The sequence below is a fragment of the Pleurodeles waltl genome, chromosome 11, assembly GCF_031143425.1.
Source record: "Pleurodeles waltl isolate 20211129_DDA chromosome 11, aPleWal1.hap1.20221129, whole genome shotgun sequence".
Lineage (NCBI taxonomy): Eukaryota > Metazoa > Chordata > Amphibia > Caudata > Salamandridae > Pleurodeles > Pleurodeles waltl.
Genome location: NC_090450.1, coordinates 1,005,561,149 through 1,005,581,978, shown reverse-complemented (window position 1 = coordinate 1,005,581,978; position 20,830 = coordinate 1,005,561,149). Strand labels below are relative to the sequence as shown.

Here is a 20,830-nt window from a genome sequence, read left to right as displayed (position 1 = left end):
ATTGCCTCTAAATTGAGCCTGACTGCTTTTGTGCCAGGCTACCAGAAGGTTAAACACTGGTTGATTTAGTGACTTAGCTGTTCACCCTGATAAAGTATGTGGTTGTTGCTTGAGCAGTGTTTCACTCCTTAAACCAACAACCAATTTCTCACATGCAGCAAAATGTTTTGTAGCACTTCTGGCATGTGTTTTCTGTTGCTTTCTACCTATTCTTTGAGGCTCTCACTTCGACTACGGGGATGATTGGAGCATGTGAATCTGAGAGGTACTGATACTGGAAAATTACAGTTAAAGGTAAGTTGTACTTAGCAACTATGTCTTGTACTTTTCTATCCAATCTACTTTTTTTTTTTATACATGTAGATTGCAATGTTTTATACATGTTTTAAGTTTGATCCTTAATATGTGTATAATTCTATTTTATGAACAGGGACGATAATGTTCAAAAAGAACTTCGTGACTGGGGATTAAGTTTTGATGCCAATTTGCTGACTTTCACAGGTAGAGTAGCGCCACAGGAAAAAATTCATCAAGCAGGAAAAGTGGTAAGTTAAATACTTTTGAAAACCATGCTAGTTTTATATGTGACTTGCTTGTGAAAATAAAAATGTAGTGAGTCTGGGTGTTTTAAATTGTTTTACGTAGTCCTGTTGCAACAGTTAAGCTTTATCCACCCTAAATAATACATGTGTTTCTTTCACCCTAATGATTGCACCTCTTTCTTTCTGTGCACACAAAGGTCTTCAACTTGTGGTTGTTTCAAATTGTGCAATCACACAATAATAAAAAGTGGAGCTATTTGGTGTAGCCAGGTGTGTATGGCTACATGTTGTAAGCATGTGTAGTCACACATTGTAGTGAAGTGTCTCTATACACTCTGTGCTCCTCTGTCAGAATGTTAATCCGCTGTCTAGCTTTACGGAAAGAAATGAGTGGTGAACATATGTCATCATGGTAAACATTAGCTTCCTAATGAACTATTTGGTGCATCAGACCTTCTGTATGTTTTGGTCTCATTCCTGTGATGGATTTGCAGGTGTTGGAGGTTGCTTGTTTGTAACTTGTCTTTTCCTTTAGGGACATAGAGGGGGTACATGCAGCGTAGTAGTATCTCTCCAAATCTAGCACTGCACATCATCCCCTTTCGTATGGTAGTGCCAGAATCTCTCTTCACAGCCCTGAGTGCTGGGGGCTGGGGATCCATGGAGCCTGAAGATCCCTTAGAGGAGATGCCAACAAGGTTTGTTAGCTGCAAAAGAGCCAGTGAACGTGGGTAGTGTCCTGCATAGAGAGGCAAACATTTACTGTCTCCAAAGTTGAACAGCTGGCAGAGAGAATCAAGGGGACCACTGCAGACCACCTGTGATGCAGGAATCCCCGCAGTTCTGAAGGAGATGAGATTGACGCAGCCAGTCGGCGTTACAGTTGTTGACTGCGGATGCAGTAGAGTGAGCCCTTTATTCCGAGGGAGATTCCTTCTTGGTGCAGACTGAAGACTTGCCACCCTCAGAAGATGCCTAGCCTGGGAATGGTTGCAGTTGCTGGAAAGAGCCAGAGAAACAATGTTGCAGAGCGGAGTCGTCGCTGTAGCTGCAGATTGTAGGTTCCTGTGAAAGTTAACATTACAGAGTAGTCCTACTAGGGTCTGGCACATACAATCTGAGGACTGACTGTAGGAGGCTGGCTCTGTATATACTATATCAAAATGAGATATAGTGTGCACAGAGTCCAGGGGTTCTCCAAGGAGCTTGATAGAAGCAATAATAGGTAATACTAATGCTCTATTTGTGTTAATTTGGTCGAGCAGTTAGGCTTATCGGAGGGTAGTTAGTGTTCAGCATTTGTGGTACACACACAGCAGTAAGTGAAAACACACACTCAATGACTAACTCCAGGCCAATAGGTTTTTATATAGAAAAATATTCTTTTGATCATTTATTTCTAGAACCACAAAATTAATTTAGCAGGCAAGTTCATTATATGGAAGGTACTTTAAACCGTAATACTTAGAACTTTGAATGGAATCAACACTGTACACAGTTTTCTTTAAAATGGCAAAAAGCTATTTCAAAAGTGGACAATGCGCAATTTTCAACAGTTCCTGGGGGAGGTAAGTAAAGTACAGTTTTTGAGGTAAGTAACAAATGTACGGGTTCAAGCTCCGGGGTTTAGGCAGCCCACCGTTTGGGGTTGATGATAACCCCAAGCACCCAACACCAGCAACAAAGGGCCGGTTAGGTGCAGAGGTCAAACAGGAGCCAAAATAACATTGGCTCCTATGGAGACAGGGGGCACTCCGTTTCCGGTCTACTTGCAGGTAAGTACCTGCATTGTCAGAGGGCAGACCGGGGGGTTTGGAGAAGTACTGGAAGGGCCCCAAGTAGGCACAAAAAACACACCATCAGCGGCACGGGGTGTGGCCTTGCGCAGTGTGCAAACAGGGAATCCGGTTCTCAATAGAACTCTATGGAGGGACTCTGGGGTCGCTTAGGTGCTGCAGGCAGGGCACAGGGGGGTCTCATGGGCAAGCCACCCACTAGACAAGGGTGAGGGCCACCTGCTGGTTGTTGCTGCACCGGTGGTCTGTTTCTCTCGTGGCAGGGGGCTGCGGATGCAGTGCTTCTCCAGGTGACGGATATCTTTCTCCCGGGCAGTCGCGATCAGGGGGTTCCTCTGGATTCCCTCTGCAAGCGTCATGGGGGGTTAGAGAGGTCAGCCCCGGGTGGACATATCTTCGGAGTCTCCTGGGGGATACTCTCTGGCTAGTTGGTTTCTCTGGACACAGGCTGGGGGCGTCGGGTGCAGAGTAGTTGGACTCAAGCTTTTGGAGTGAGGTGAAAGTCCCTTCCTTTGTCTTCTTTTTGGACAGGTTCGCTGTCCACTGGCGTTTCTTGGTTCTCGGTGATGCAGGCAGTCCTACAGAACGTGTTGCTTCTTCTCTTGCAGCTTTTTGAAGCAGGAGACAGGCGGGTAGGGCTGGGGCTGAGTCAGTTGGTGTCTCCTTCTCTTCTGTTTGGGGTTTTCAGCTCAGCAGTCCTTCTTTCTTGAGGTCGTCAGGAATCTGAAGAGCTGGGTTCAGGGTCACCCTAAATACAAACTTCAGGGGTGTGTTAGTGTCAGAGGGCAGTAGCCAATGGGTGCTGTCCCTGAGGGTGGCTACACCCTCCTTGCGCCCACTCCCTCGGGGGGGGGGTCACATCCCTATTGGTCCTAATCCTCCAAAGCAAGATGGAGGGTTTCTCAAGGAGGGGGTCACTTTACCTCTGGTCACCTTAGGGGTGGTCCTGGCTGAGGGGGTGACTCCTCATTATCTCTCCAGACTTGGTGCCAAAAGTGGGTGCTTGTGCGGGGGCATGGATCTCCACTAGCTGGAGTGCCCTGGGGCACTGTTACACCTGGCGTGAGCCTTTGAGGCTCACCGCCAGGCGAGGGGAGGTGTGAAGCACCTCCACCCAGGACAGGCTTTGTTTCCGACCACAAAGTGCTCAAAGGCTCAGTAAGGAAATGCCTCCTTGGCATGGTTACCCCCTGACGTTTTGCCTTTGCTTATGGTAAGTTATGATTTGAAAGTGTGCTGGGACCCTGCTAACCAGGCCCCAGCACCAGTGTTCTTTCCCTAAACTGTACTTTTGTCTCCACAATTGGGACAACCCTGGCACCCAGGTAAGTCCCTTGTAACTGGTACCCCTGGTACCAAGGGCCCTGATGCCAGTGAAGGTCTCTAAGGGCTGCAGCATGTCATGCCACCCTAGGGACCCCTCACCCAGCACATGCACACTGCTTCACATCTTTTGTGTGCTGGTGGGGAGAAAATCACTGTCAACATGGCACTCCCCTCAGAGTGCCATGCCAACCTCACACTGCCTGTGGCATAGGTATGCCACCCCTCTAGCAGGCGTTACAGCCCTAAGGCAGGGTGCACTATACCACAAGTGAGGGCATATGTGCATGAGCACTATGCCCCTACAGTGTCTAAGCAAAACCTTAGGTTCGATGGCATATGTCGCTGCAGATACACATGTTTGGCACAGTCCGCTGCCTGGTGTTGGGCTCGGAGTATTACAAGTTGTTTTTCTTCGAAGAAGTCTTTTTGGTCACGGGACCGAAGGACTCCTCCCTCTTCGGCTCCATTGCGCATGGGCGTCAACTCCATCTTAGATTGTTTTTTTCCGCTGTCGGGTTCGGACGTATTCCTTTTCGCTCCGTGTTTCGGTTCGGAAAGTTAGTCAGAATCTCGGAAGAAAGCGTCGGTATTGTTCCGTTCGGTATTGGGATAGTTAGGTACATCGACACCGATCATCGGAAGACTTTGGGGTAGCTTCGATTCCCCCATCGGGGCCTGGTCGGCCCGACCGCGTGCTACATCGAAGCCGATGGAACGGACCCCGTTCCGTTTCTGCCCAAAATGTCACAGTAAGTATCCTTATACAGATCAGCACTTGGTCTGTAACTTGTGCTTGTCCCCCGAGCACAAGGAGGATACCTGTGAGGCCTGTCGAGCCTTCCGGTCCAGAAAAACACTCCGGGACCGAAGAGCCAGGCGTCTACAAATGGCGTCCACGCCGACAAAACAACGTTTCGACGACGAAGAGGAAACATTCTCGGTTCCGGGATCAGAATCCGGAGACTCCGACGTCGAACAACAGCAACAAACTGTGAGTAAGACGTCGAAAAGTAAAACCATCGACAAAACGAAAGCCCAGGGGACGCCACTGCCAACAGGCCATGGCTCGACCCATAAAACAGGGGACCCGTCGAAGGCGCCGAAAAAGGGCACGCCCATAGCGAAGACACCCGACTCCGGTCGAGGGACCGCCATGGAGCAACCTCGGAGCCGAGAAAGCGGCTCCGAGAGACAAAGACAAGATACCGGCACCGAAAAACATCGGCACCGAGAATCCATGCCGAAAGGAACAAAAATTCTGTCGGTGCCGAAACCGAAAAAAGATTCTCTCTCGGCGCCGAAAAATACCACACCTTCATCCTACTCAGAGGAACAAGGAATAAGTGGCCAGATGCACAGATTTGGACAAGAGCTCCAAAGTGTAGAATCAGACTACACACAAAAGAGACTGTACATCCAGCAAGTCACAGGGAAGATATCAACCCTTCCCCCAATAATGAGGAAAAGAAGGATCAGTCTCCTCAAGGATGACGCACAACCACAAGCCAAAGTGGTCAAAAAAGTCACGCCTCCGCCCTCTCCACTACAACAGGCATCGCCGGCACAAACACCGCCACAAATGCACTCACCAGCGCAAACTACCATAAGTCAAGATGATCAGGATCAAGACGCTTGGGACCTATACGACACCCCAGTGCCGGACAATGATCCAGATTCATACCCCACAAAGCCGTCACCGCCAGAGGACAGTACCTCATACTCACAACTGGTGGCTAGGGCTGCAGAATTCCACAATGTCCAACTGCATTCAGATCCTATAGAGGATGATTTTTTATTTAACACCCTCTCGGCTACACATAGCCAATATCAATGTCTCCCAATGCTACCGGGGATGTTACGGCACGCAAAACAAATTTTTGAAGAGCCCGTAAAATCAAGAGCCATCACCCCAAGGGTGGATAAAAAATACAAACCACCACCCACAGATCCAGTGTTTATTACTTCGCAGTTACCACCTGACTCCGTAGTAGTAGGGGCAGCTCGCAAAAGAGCAAATTCCCATACATCTGGTGACGCCCCACCTCCGGACAAAGAAAGCAGAAAATTTGATGCGGCAGGGAAAAGAGTAGCATCACAGGCAGCCAACCAGTGGCGCATCGCAAATTCTCAAGCGCTGCTGGCCAGATATGACCGCGCTCACTGGGATGAGATGCAACTTCTCGTAGACCATCTTCCCCAAGAATACCAAAAAAGGGCGCAGCAAATAGTTGAAGAGGGACAAACGATCTCAAACAATCAAATCCGCTCTTCACTGGACGCAGCCGATACTGCAGCGAGAACAGTCAACACTGCTGTCACCATAAGGAGACACGCTTGGCTCCGCACTTCAGGCTTCAAACCTGAAATCCAGCAGGCTGTCCTTAATATGCCCTTCAACGAAAAACAACTTTTTGGCCCTGAAGTGGATACAGCCATTGAAAAACTTAAAAAGGACACAGACACGGCCAAGGCCATGGGCGCACTCTACTCCCCGCAGAGCAGAGGCTCTTTCAGAAAAACTCCATTTAGAGGGGGGTTTCGTGGCCAACCCACAGACACCACCAGCCAACAAACAAGAACCACACCATATCAGGGTTCCTTCCAAAGGGGAGGTTCCAGGGGATATAGGGGGGGTCCATTCCCAAGGAGTAGGGGAAGATTCCAGACTCCAAAAACACCTCCACCTAAACAGTGACTTTCAAGTCACGCAACCCCTTCACTCAACACCAGTGGGGGGAAGACTAAGCCAATTCTACCAATCTTGGCAACAGATTACAACAGACAATTGGGTATTAGCAATAATCCAACATGGCTATTGCATAGAATTCCACAACTTCCCACCAAACATCCCCCCCAAAACACGCAAAATGTCACCACAACATTTAGAACTTTTAGGACTAGAAGTTCAAGCACTACTGCAAAAGGATGCAATAGAGTTAGTACCAGTACAACAAAAAAACACAGGAGTTTACTCCCTGTACTTTCAAATTCCAAAAAAAGACAAAACATTAAGACCAATATTAGATCTCAGGACACTAAATACCTACATCATATCGGACCATTTTCACATGGTCACACTACAAGACATCATTCCACTGCTCAAACAGCAAGATTACATGACCACATTAGACCTAAAGGATGCGTACTTTCATATACCAATACACCCTTCTCACAGAAAGTACCTACGGTTCGTATTCAAAGGAATACATTACCAATTCAAGGTGTTGCCATTCGGAATAACAACTGCACCAAGAGTGTTCACAAAATGTCTAGCAGTAGTAGCAGCACACATCAGGAGACAACAGATACATGTGTTCCCTTACCTAGACGATTGGCTAATCAAGACCAACACAGTAAAAAAATGCGCAAACGACACCACATTTGTCATACAAACCCTTCACAAACTGGGGTTTTCCATCAACTATACAAAATCACACCTAGAACCGTGTCAAACACAACAATATCTAGGAGCAACCATCAACACATCAAAAGGAATTGCCACTCCAAGTCCACAAAGAGTGCAGGCATTCCACAAGGTAATAAGTGCTATGTTTCCAAACCAAAAGATACAAGCAAAATTTGTGCTAAAACTTCTAGGCATGATGTCATCATGCATAGCCATTGTCCCAAACGCAAGACTACACATGCGACCCTTACAACAGTGTCTAGCATCACAATGGTCACAGGCACAGGGTCAATTTCAAGATCTGGTGTTGGTAGACCGCCAAACATACCTCTCGCTTCTATGGTGGAACAGCAAAAATTTAAACAAAGGGCGGACATTTCAGGACCCAGTGCCTCAATACGTTATAACAGATGCTTCCATGACAGGGTGGGGAGCACACCTCAATCACCACAGCATTCAAGGACAATGGGATATACACGAAACAAAATTTCATATCAATTACCTAGAACTGTTAGCAGTATTTCTAGCATTAAAAGCCTTCCAACCCATAATAACACACAAATACATTCTTGTCAAAACAGACAACATGACAACAATGTATTATTTAAACAAACAAGGAGGAACACACTCAACACAATTGTGCCTCCTAACACAAAAAATTTGGCTGTGGGCGATTCACAACAACATTCGCCTAATAGCACAATTTATTCCAGGAATACAAAACCAACTAGCAGACAACCTTTCGCGAGACCACCAACAAGTCCACGAATGGGAAATTCACCCCCAAGTTCTGAACAAGTACTTTCAAATTTGGGGAACACCCCAGATAGATTTGTTCGCAACAAAAGAAAACTCAAAATGCCAAAACTTCGCATCCAGGTACCCACACCGCGAATCACAAGGCAATGCTCTATGGATGAGTTGGTCAGGGATATTTGCGTACGCTTTTCCCCCTCTCCCTCTCCTTCCATATCTAGTAAACAAGTTGAGTCAAAACCAACTCAAACTCATACTGATAGCACCCACATGGGCAAGACAACCTTGGTATACAACTCTACTAGACCTTTCACTAGTACCGCATGTCAAACTACCCAACAGGCCAGATCTGTTAACACAACACAAACAACAGATCAGGCATCCAAACCCAGCATCATTGAATCTGGCAATTTGGCTCCTGAAATCCTAGAATTCGGACACTTAGACCTCACAAGAATGCATGGAGGTCATAAAACAAGCTAGAAAACCTTCCACTAGACACTGCTATGCATCTAAGTGGAAAAGATTTGTTTACTACTGCCATGCCAATCAAATACAACCATTACATGCCTTTACTAAAGACATAGTAGGATACTTACTACATTTGCAAAAAGCAAATCTCGCTTTTTCATCTATAAAAATACACCTCGCAGCAATATCTGCTTACCTACAAACTACTCATTCATCGTCTCTATTTAGAATACCAGTTATTAAAGCATTCATGGAAGGGCTAAAAAGAATTATACCACCAAGAACACCACCAGTTCCTTCATGGAATCTTAACATCGTCTTAACAAGACTCATGGGTCCACCTTTCGAACCCATGCATTCCTGTGAAATGCAATATCTAACCTGGAAGGTCGCATTTCTCATTGCAATCACATCCCTCAGAAGAGTAAGTGAAATACAGGCATTTACCATACAAGAACCATTTATTCAAATACACAACAATAAAATAGTTCTAAGAACAAATCCAAAATTTCTGCCAAAGGTAATCTCACCATTCCATTTAAATCAAACAGTAGAATTGCCAGTGTTCTTCCCACAACCAAATTCTGTGGCTGAAAGGGCACTACATACATTAGACATCAAAAGAGCACTAATGTATTACATTGACAGAACAAAGCTAATCAGGAAAACAAAACAACTGTTCATAGCTTTTCAAAAACCACACATAGGAAATCCAATCTCTAAACAAGGCATTGCTAGATGGATAGTCAGATGTATTTAAACATGCTATCTTAAAGCCAAAAGAGAATTGCCTATTACACCAAAGGCACACTCAACCAGAAAGAAAGGTGCTACAATGGCCTTTCTAGGAAACATTCCTATGAGCGAAATATGTAAGGCTGCAACCTGGTCTACGCCTCACACGTTTACTAAACACTACTGTGTAGACGTACTAAATGCACAACAAGCTACAGTGGGCCAAGCTGTACTAAGAACATTATTCCAAACTACTTCAACTCCTACAGGCTAAACCACCGCTTTTAGGGGAGGTAACTGCTTTATAGTCTATGCCAAACATGTGTATCTGCAGCGACATATGCCATCGAACTGAAAATGTCACTTACCCAGTGTACATCTGTTCGTGGCATTAGTCGCTGCAGATTCACATGTACCCTCCCACCTCCCCGGGAAGCCTGTAGCCGTTTAGAAGTAGATCATAAATCTTAAACATCTGAATATTTGTAAATAATTATTATAAACTCTTAACGTACATACATATTCACTCCATTGCATGGGCACTATTTATACAAACAACTCCATCCTCACCCTCTGCGGGGAAAACAATCTAAGATGGAGTCGACGCCCATGCGCAATGGAGCCGAAGAGGGAGGAGTCCTTCGGTCCCGTGACCAAAAAGACTTCTTCGAAGAAAAACAACTTGTAATACTCCGAGCCCAACACCAGGCAGCGGACTGTGCCAAACATGTGAATCTGCAGCGACTAATGCCACGAACAGATGTACACTGGGTAAGTGACATTTTCAACATTGTAGGTGCAGGATAGCCATAAGAGTATATGGTCTCGGAGTTTGTCAAACACAAACTCCACACTACCATAAGGGCTACACTGAGAAGTTTGGTATCAAACTTCTCAGCACAATAAATGCACAGTGATGCCAGTGTACAATTTATTGTAAAATACACCCAAAGGGCATCCAGTGTAGGCTGACCAGTTTCTGCCAGCCTGCCACACACCAGACATGTTGCTGGCCACATGGGGAGTACCTTTGTCACTCTGTGGGCGGGAACAAAGCCTGTACTGGGTGGAGGTGCTTCTCACCTCCCCCTGCAGGAATTGTAACACCTGGCGATGAGCCTAAAAGGCTCATGCCTTTTGTTACAGCACCCCAGGGCATCCCAGCTAGTGGAGATGCCCGCTGCCCCGGCCACTGCCCCCACTTTTGCGGCAAGGCTGGAGGAGATAATGAGAAAAACAAGGAGGAGTCACCCACTAGTCAGGACAGGCCCCTAAGTTGTCCTGAGCTAAGGTGGCCCCTGCCTTTAGAAATCCTCAATCTTGAGATTGGAGGATTCCCCCCAATAGGTGAAGGCATAAGTGCAAAACCTTAGACATTGTAAGTGGAAGATAGCCATAAAGAGTATATGGTCTGGGAGTTTGTCAAACACGAACTCCACAGTTCCATAATGGCTACACTGAAATCTGGGAAGTTTGGTATGAAACTTCTCATCACAATAAATGCGCACTGATGCCAGTGTGGGATTTATTGTAAAATGCACCCAGGCGGCATCTTAAGAGAGCAGCAATCCGACTTCTAGTGCTAGGCTGACCGGTTTCTGCCAGCCTGCCACAACCAGGACCTGTGGCCAGGAACACAGCCTGTGCTTCTCACCTCCCCCTGCATCAACTTTAACACCTGGGTGTGAGCCTCAAAGGCTCACCCCTTTTGTTACAGCGTCCCAGGGCATCCCAGCTAGTGGAGATGCCCGCCCCTCCGGCCACTGCCCCCACTTTTGGCGGCAAGGCTGGAGGACATAATGAGAAAAACAAGGAGTCACCCACCAGTCAGGACAGCTCCTAAGGTGTCCAAAGCTGAGGTGACCCCAACCTTGAGAAATCCTCCATCTTGTAGGAGGAGGATTCCCCCAATAGGATTAGGGATGTACCCCCCTCTCCACAGGGAGGAGGCACAAACACGGTGTAGCCACCCTCAAGGACAGTAGCCATTGGCTACTGCCCTCCCAGACCTAAACACACCCCTAAATTCAGTATTTAGGGACTCCCCAGAATCTAGGAAACTAGATTCCTGCAACCTTAACAAGAAGGACTGCTGACCTGAAGTCCTGCAGAGAAGACGGAGACAACTGCTTCTGCCCCAGCCCTACCTGCCTGTCTCCCAACTTCGAAGAAAACTGCAACAGCGACGCATCCAACAGTGACCAGCGACCTCTGAAGCCTGAGGACTGCCCTGCACCCAAGGACCCAGAAACTCCTGTGAACAGCAGCTCTGTTCAGAAACCTGCAAGTTCTTTGAAAAAAAGAAGCAACTTTAAAGACTTCACGTTTCCCGCCGGAAGCGTGAGACTTCCCACTCTGCACCCGGCTCAACCTGCAGAAAACAAACACCTCAGGGAGGACTCCTTGGTGGACTGCAAGTCCGTGAGTAACCAGAGACGACCCCCCTGAGCCGCCACAGCGACACCTGCAGAGAGAATCCAGAGCCTCCCCCTGACCGCGACTCCCTGTAACAAGGGACCCGAAGCCTGGAACCAACACTGCACATGCAGCCCCCAGGACCTGAAGGAACCGCACTCTAGTGCAGGAGCGACCCCCAGTTGACCCTCTACCTAGCCTAGGTGGTGGCTACCCCGAGGAGCCCCCCCTGTGCCTGCCTGCATCGTTGAAGTGACCCCCGGGTCCCTCCATTGTTTTCAATCTAAAACCCGACACCTGTTTGCACTCTGCACCTGGCCGCCCCTGTGCCGCTGAGGGTGTACTTTCTGTGCCTGCTTGTGTCCCCCCCCCCCCCCCCCCCTCCCCCGGTGACCTACAAAAACCCCCTGGTCTGCCCCCCGAGGACACAGGTACTTGCCTGCCGGCAGACTGGAACCAGGACACCCCTGTTCTCCATTGAAGCCTATGTGTTTTGGGCACCTTTTTGACTTGAACCTCCAACGGTGGGCTACCGTGGCCCCAGCTTTGAGACTTGTAAGTGTTTTATTTACCTGCAAACCTAACCTTTACTTACCTCCCCCAGGAACTGTTGATTTTTGCACTGTCCACTCTGAAAATAGCTTATTGCCATTTTTACAAAGACTGTATATGATATTGCTTTTATTCAAAGTTCCTAAAGTATCTAAGTGAAGTACCTTACATTTAAAGTATTACTTGTAAATCTTGAACCTGTGGTTCTTAAAATAAACTAAGAAAATATATTTTTCTATATAAAAACCTATTGGCCTAGAGTAAGTCTTTGAGTGTGTGTTCCTCATTTATGGCCTGGGTGTGTACAACAAATGCTTAACACTACCCTCTGATAAGCCTACTGCTCGACCACACTACCACAAAATAGAGCATTATAATTATCTATTTTTGCCACTCTTACCTCTCAGGGGAACCCGTGGACTCTGTGCACACTATTTCTTACTTTGAAATAGTATATACAGAGCCATCTTCCTACTGTCACACACCAGTCAGCCTTGCACTAGCAGTTGGGCTAACATACAGGGGGCATCTCTAAGATAAGATGTCCTCTGTTTGCATTTCTCAATAAATCCCACTCAGTGTGGGTTTATTGTGCTGAGAAGGTTTGATACCAAACTTCCCCATATTCAGTGTAGCCATTATGGTGCTGTGGAGTTCATAATGACAGACTCCAGACCTTATACTCATTATGGCTACTCTCCACTTACAATGTCTAAGAATAGACTTAGACACTGTAGGGGCATAGTGCTCATGCACATATGCCCTCACCTGTGGTAGAGTGCACCCTTCCTTAGGGCTGTAAGACCTGCTAGAGGGGTGACTTACCTATGCCACAGGCAGTGTGAGGTTGGCATGGCACTCTGAGGGGAGTGCCATGTCGACTTAGTCTTTTTCTCCCCACCAGGACACACAAGCTGAGAGGCAGTGTGCATGTGCTGAGTGAGGGGTCCCTAGGGTGGCACATGACATGCTGCAGCCATTAGAAACCTTCCCTAGCACCAGGGCCCTTGGTACCAGGGGTACCAGTGACAAGGGACTTGCCTGAGTGCCAGGGTTGTGCCAATTGTGGAGAGAAAGGTACAGTTTAGGGAAAGAACACTGGTGCTGGGGCCTGGTTAGCAGGGTACCAGCACACTTTCAAATCATAACTTAGCATCAGCAAAGGCAAAAAGTCAGGGGGTAACCATGCCAAGGAGGCATTTCCTTACAATGCCTTTTTACCAGAAACATCTATTTGGCCCAGAAGTAGACACCACTATTAAGAAACTGAGAAAAGACTCATATACTGCTAAAGCAATGGGGGCTTTATACACCACATCATATAGAAGCTCCTTTCGCAGACCCCAGTTTAGAGAAGGTTTTAAGCCGCAATCCTCAGATGCTTCTACCTGCCAAACAAAGCAGGGACAACAAACCCAATATCAGAGGGGGGGTTAGAGGGTCCTATAGAGGACAGTATTTCCGGAGCAGAGGTACATTTCAAACCTCAAAGCAAACCACAACACAACCTAAACAGTGACTTCCTTCCCACCTTTCCACTCCACACTTTTCCTGGGGGGGAAGACTACAGCAATTCCACTCTCACTGGCACAATATCGCCACAGACAATTGGGTATTATCAATTATCCGCAATGGCTATTGCCTAGAATTAATCTCCACCCCTCCAAACATTCCAACACGATACCACAAGTTGTCCCCAGAACACTGCGTTCTGTTGCAACAAGAGGTACAATCTCTACTATTAAAACAAGCAATAGAATTGGTTCCACATTCTCAACAAGGAACAGGAGTGTACTCACTATACTTCCTCATTCCCAAAAAAGACGGCACTCTAAGGCCCATCTTGGACCTCGGTCTCCTCTATCTATTCATCCTGTCAGAACATTTTCACATGGTAACTCTGCAACATGTCATTCCACTGTTACAAAAACAAGATTACATGACTGCTTTGGACCTCAAAGATGCGTATTTCCACATAACCATCCATCCAGCTCACAGAAAATACCTCAGGTTTATCATAGTAGGAAAACATTACCAGTTCAAGGTGTTGCCATTCGGCATAACCGCTCCAAGAGTGTTCACAAAATGTCTAGCAGTAGTTGCAGCCTACTTAAAAAGACAACACATCCATGTCTTTCCATATCTAGACGATTGGCTAATAAAATCAAGCAATTTTACACAATGCAAACAACGCAATTGTTATGTGATAGAAACCTTGCATACGCTAGGGTTCACTCTCAATTATCAAAAATCACATCTTCAACCAGCACAAGTACAACCATACCCAGGTGCTATCCTAAATACTCAAAATGCCCTAGCTTATCCAAATACAAAAAGGATACAAGGTTTCCAAAATCTCATACCGCACATACAGCCAAATCAACAATATACTGTAAAATTTATGATGAAGATTCTAGGAATGATGGCATCATGCATAGCCATAGTTCCACATGCAAGACTAAACATGAGGCCCATACAACAGTGGCTCTCGCAACAATGGTCTCAGGCACACGGTCAACTTCAAGATCTAGTGTTGATGGACCACCAAACACACATGTCCTTTCAATGGTGGAATCGCAGCAATCTTATGAAGGGGCGGTCATTCCAAGACCATGTGCCTCAGACCATAATCACAACAGACGCATCAATGATCGGTTGGGGAGCTCACCTCAACAATCAGACCATTCAAGGGCGATGGGATACCCAACAGAAACAGCTTCATATAAACCACTTGGAACTATTATCTGTATTTCTTGCTCTAAAAGTGTTTCAACTTCTTCTCAAACAGAAGACTGTTCTCATAAAAACTGACAACCATGTATTACCTCAACAAACAGGGCGGGACACACATCTCAACTGTCCCTACTAGCCCAAATAATATGGAAATGGGCAATTCATAGTCACATTATCCATATTGTGCTAATAGATTAGACAATCAGCTGGCAGATCTCCTAAGCAGACATTATCCATATTGTGCTAATAGATTAGACAATCAGCTGGCAGATCTCCTAAGCAGAAATCACCAACAAACACACGAATGGGAGATTCACTCCCAAGTACTTCAAAAGTGGGGAACACCAGAGATAGATCTATTCGCAACAAGCCAAAATGCCTTAACTTCACATCCAGACATCCACATACTCTATCCAAGGGCAATGCTGTATGGATCAATTGGTCAGGGATATTTGCTTACGCTTTTCCCCCCTCTCCCACTCCTTCCCTTTCTGGTCAGCAAACTACGTCAAACATCACTCACCATGATTCTAATAGCACCAACATGGGAACACCAGCATTGGTACAAAACACTCCTAGATCTGTCTGTAGTACCCCATTCCAAACTCCCAAACAGACCAGATTTTGTAACCCAAAACAAAGGTCAAATCAGGCATCCAAATCCCAGTGCTCCCAATCTAGTGATTTGGCTCATGAAGTCATAGAATTTGGTTACCTAAAACTTCCACCAGAATGTATGGAAGTAATTAAACAAGCACGTACACCTACTACTAAACAATGCTATGCAAACAAGTGGAAAAGATTTGTATACTACTGTCAGTCTAAAAACACTGACCCACTTAGGGCATCCATACAAGATATTGTATGCTATTTACTTTATTTGCAAAAGTCACATCTGGCTTTCTCATCCATCAAGATACACCTAACTGCAGTCTATACATACTTACAGAATATTCAACATACTTCTCTATTCAGAGTTCCTGTTATGAAAGCCTTTGTGGAAGGATTAAAACTCATTATTCCACCTAGAACACCACCTGTTCCATTGTGGAATTTAAATATCGTACTTACCAGACTCATGGGACCATCTTTTGAACCCAAGCTAACATGGAAGATCGCTTTCCTTGTAGATATTACTTACTCCAGTATTGGAACTTTCATAGATTCACATGCTTGAATCATTCCCCGTCGTCGAGATGGGAGTCCCCGGTATAATTTACACAAGTAATGTGAAGACATATTAACAAAGAAAAAAGGCCCTAGGCCTCTTCAATTTAACAGTCTATCAGTCATTTTGTGAAAAGGACCAAACTTGAGCATCCACCAATCAGGCGACAGCACCCTCCAGAACCCTCCTGAGAGAATCTCCAGCACCTCAGATTTTCTACCGCACGTCGTGCTAGGGAGTCTCCTCAGAGCTCTGCTCTGTCTTCACACCTTTTTTTCAACTGTTTTCTCTCAGAGAAACGTATCTAACTTGATTTGTCAGTTATTTTTCAACTGTCTGACAAGGAGAAGACGGGTCTCCTCAGAGACTGCAAGACTTGTGGAAAGAAAAGGAATCATTCTGAAGACCCTCACCAAGACTGCATTTACTGCCTGTACCCAGATCATTCAGCTAAAGACTGTAAGATTTGTCGTACTTTTTCTTCTAAAACTTTAAAAGACAGGGAAGGCAGATTATTGATATGGCTGCAGAAACTAAAACATAGGAAAGACCCAGTTTCTGATTCTGAGAGTGATGAATCATCAACATCCAAGAGATCATCAAAAAGGGCGAGATCAGGCTCCAGATCTCCCTCACAACTCTCAAGAAAAGCCCTCAAAAAGACTACTTCATGGTCTTCTAAGGGCCGCAGCCCATCTTCTTCCCTAAAGAAAGTTTCCAGAAAAAAGGGGAAAGGCTATTCTTCCAGTTCAGGGAGGCACAGGAAGTCTTCTTCTGTACCACCTTCTGTGCCTTTTAAGAAGCCATCCTCTGTAACTGGGGAAAAAAGCATTGTCAACGTTACCGTCGTTGAGTGCTTTTCCGGCGACATCTACTTGTGGGTTTCCACCGTCGATGAGGACAGGTACCCCCCCAGAACTGCAGCGACGACATCAGCGTCGAAGACCGTCTATACATCGTCATCGTCGACGTCGCTGATGTCAGTGTCAGTCCTACCGTCGTCGACAACTTCGTCGACAGTAGACTCGTCGGCGAGACTTTCTTCTATTAAAATCGCTGTGCGTCCAGCGTCTACGACACCGTCCACGTCGAAGTCTATTTATACGTCGACGACACCGTCGACGAGAGAAAAACATCTAAAAAGTGTGGAAAAGCTGACGCCAACTCATACATCACCTAGTAAGGTGTCCTCCCTTGTCCCAGTACATCTTTTGGAGGGAGACGAAGACTCAGATGATGAGGGGCCATTTGGAACAGCCCACAGTCCATCCCAACTGAATGTAAAGTACCAGGAAGAGTAGGACTATGAAGAGGCCTATGATCCCCAACTTTATTCAGAACAACAACAATACCAACAGGGAGCGTTTATTCCTTCCTCCCTACTAACTGACCTCAGAGCGATGTTGGTTGATTACAACAGGAGGTTTCCCCCTCAAGGAGAACAACCTCCCCCATCGCCCATTTCTGGCGTTTCCACTCCACACCAGAGGCCAACGTCCTTACATCTCACGAATGTGGCCACTCCGGATATGACACTTCCTCATGACACTGACATCTCAGAAGGGGATCAGGAAGGAGGAGAGCTCCTGGACACTCACTCAGAGTGGGACGAGTACATCATCCCTGCTCCTCCTTCTCAATCGAAGGTGGAATCCCCACCAGAAGACATTGGAGGGTTTCACAATCTTATAGAGAGAGCAGCCAAACGTTTTGCTTTACCAATGCCTACCAAGCAAACCGACTGTTTTCTTTACGACTTTAAAGAGCCTTTTCAGAAGTCTGTGCGCTCTATCCCGATGGTAAACTACCTGTGGGAAGAGGGCCTTAAGGTCATGAATAATCCAGCTACAGTTACAGCAGTACTGCCGCGTCTGGGTAAGAAATACAAAGCACCTGATGATGCACCAACATGCTTTACCGGACACCCTCCTCCGGATTGAGTGGTAGCTCAGGCAGCACAAAGAAGATCTATGAATCCTTCTGCCCCGATTTCCTCACCCCCAGACAAAGAGGGTAGACGGCTAGATAACATAGGGAAAAGGTTTTCTTCTATGGCTAGCCTAGTAGTTAGAGCTGCCAACTCTGGCTATTCCGTCTAGGTTCGACAGACAGCTTTGGGCGGACATTGCACCTTATATTAGTCAACTGCCGGAAGATGCGAGATCAGAGGCAACTAAAACAATACAGGAGGGTCAACGCACGTCTGCAGAGCTTATAGACTGTGCAATGGATATAGCAACCACTGCTTTTAGACAACTCGCCGGTGCAGCAGTGCTAAGAAGGCAAGGCTGACTTAAAGCCACCTCTTTTCGTCCAGAAGTACAAAATAAAATCTTGGACTTACCTTTTGATGGCCAGGCGTTATTTGGGAAACATATGTTCGGTGGCATGTGTAGCTGCAGATACACATGCTGTGCATAGTCCGCCGTCTGGTGTTGGGTCGGAGTGTTACAAGTTGTTTTTCTTCGAAGAAGTCTTTTCGAGTCACGAGACCGAGGGACTCCTCCTCCTTTGGTTCCATTGCGCATGGGCGTCGACTCCATGTTAGATTGTTTTTTTTCCGCCATCGGGTTCGGACGTGTTCCTTTTCGCTCCGTGTTTCGGGTCGGAAAGTTAGTCAGAATCAACGGAAAATTTGTCGGTATTGTTTCGTTCGGTATCGGGTTAGATTAGAATCGACGCCGAATCTTGAAGAGCTCCGTTAGCCCTTCGGGGTAATTTTCGATCCCCCGTCGGGGCCTGGTCGGCCCGACCGCGTGCAAGATCGAGCCTGATGGAACGGACCCCGTTCCGATTCTGTCCTAAATGCCACGGTAAATATCCCTATACAGACCAACATTTGGTCTGTAACTTGTGCCTGTCACCCGAGCACAAAGAAGAAACGTGTGAGGCCTGTCGAGCGTTTCGGTCGAGAAAAACGCTCCGAGACCGAAGAGCCAGAAGGTTGCAGATGGCGTCCACGCCGACAGGACAACAACGGTTCGAGGAAGAGGGAGAAGAAGAAACATTCTCCATCCACAAATCGGATTCCGAAGAATTCGACGTCGAATAAACCGTGAGTAAGACGTCGAAACAAGCATCACACAGAAAAACAGACAAGGCCCAGGGGATGCCACTGCGGACAGGCCATGGCTCAACCCATAAAGTAGGTGACCGTCCATCGGCACCGAAAAAGGGCGAGCTGGTGCCGAGATCGTCCGACTCAGGTCGAGACCCAGGCACGCAGCAATCTCGGGACCGAGAAACTGCCGCAGAAAAGGGTCGACACCGAGGCAGCGGCACCGAAGCTGCTCGGCACAGAGATAGCGGCACCGAAGATGGTCGACGCCAAGAAGGTTCGACACCAAAAAAGAGGTAAATCTCTTCGGAGCCGAAAACAACAAAAGACACGGTTTCGGTGCCAAAACGCCCAGCAACCGAACCGAAAGCCAGTTCCTACTCAGAGGAACACTCACTGTCCTCCCAACTTCAAAAACACGGATTTGAGGAGGAATTACAAACAACAGCTGTAGATCACACGCAAAAGCGGATCTTTATACAAAGTGGTACAGGGAAGATCAGCACCCTTCCCCCAATCAGAAGAAAAAGGAAACTAGATTTCCAACAACAAGAAAAAATACCACAAGCAAAAGTGGTGAAGAAGGTAACTCCACCACCCTCTCCACCACCGGCAACTCATATATCACCGGCACAGACTCCGTCACAATCGCCAGCTCATACCACCATGAGCCAAGATGACCAGGACGCATGGGATCTTTATGACGCCCCAGTATGGGACAATAGCCCTGAGTCGTACCCCACTAAGCCCTCACCACCTGAGGACAGTACAGCGTATGCTCAGGTGGTAGCTAGGGCAGCAGAGTTTCATAACGTATCGCTACATTCAGAGCCTATCGAGGATGACTTCCTTTTTAACACCCTGTCCTCCACCCATAGCAATTATCAAAGCCTTCCTACGCTCCCGGGAATGCTAAGGCACGCAAAACAAATCTTTAAGGAGCCAGTTAAAAGCAGAGCAATAACCCCAAGGGTCTAGAAGAAATACAAGGCGCCACCCACAGACCCTGCTTTTATTATATCACAACTGACACCAGATTCAGTTGTCGTAGGAGCAGCTCGTAAAAGAGCCAACTCGCACACATCAGGCGACGCACCACCTCCTGACAAGGAGAGCCGAAAGTTTGATGCAGCTGGGAAAAGGGTTGCAGTACAAGCTGCAAATCAGTGGCGAATCGCCAACTCGCAGGCACTCCTAGCGCAATATGACAGAGCCCATTGGGACGAGATGCAGCATCTCATCGAGCACCTCCCCAAAGAATTCCAACAACGGGCAAAACAAGTGGTTGAAGAGGGACAAAACATATCCAACAACCAAATCCGTTCTTCTATGGATGCAGCAGATACAGCTGCAAGAACTATAACTACTGCTGTAACGATAAGGAGGCACGCATGGCTGCGCACATCCGGCTTCAAACCTGAGATACAACAGGCAGTGCTCAATATGCCGTTCAATGAACAACAATTGTTTGGACCAGAAGTGGACACTGCAATTGAAAAATTAAAGAAAGACACTGACACAGCTAAAGCCATGGGCGCACTCTATTCCCCGCAGGGCAGAGGCACATTTGGCACATTTCGCAAAACTACTTTCAGAGGAGTGTTTCGAGGTCAAGCCACACAAGCCACCACCTCACAAACAACACCGTCTACCTACCAGGGACAGTATCAAAGGGGAGGCTTTCGGGGCCAATACAGAGGGGGCCAATTCCCACGAAACCGGGGAAAATTTCAAGGGCCCAAAACCCCTCAAAACAAGCAGTGACTCACAAGTCACTCGACCCCTTCACACAACACCAGTGGGGGGAAGACTAAGCCAGTTCTACAGTTCTTGGGAGGAGATAACAACAGACACTTGGGTCTTAGCAATTAT

General features: G+C 46.9%; 1 protein-coding gene across 2 annotated transcripts in view; it reads left to right on the top strand.

The window, feature by feature from the left end:
• The window catches only part of PIWIL1 (piwi like RNA-mediated gene silencing 1), a 1,338,982-nt gene that overhangs the window by 737,557 nt on the left and 580,595 nt on the right, over positions 1 to 20,830 (top strand). For both annotated transcript variants that reach the window (XM_069215364.1, XM_069215365.1), the window contains exon 12: positions 431 to 545. In XM_069215364.1, coding sequence (XP_069071465.1) covers positions 431 to 545 — 115 coding nt within the window. The remainder of the gene's footprint in view (positions 1 to 430; positions 546 to 20,830) is intronic.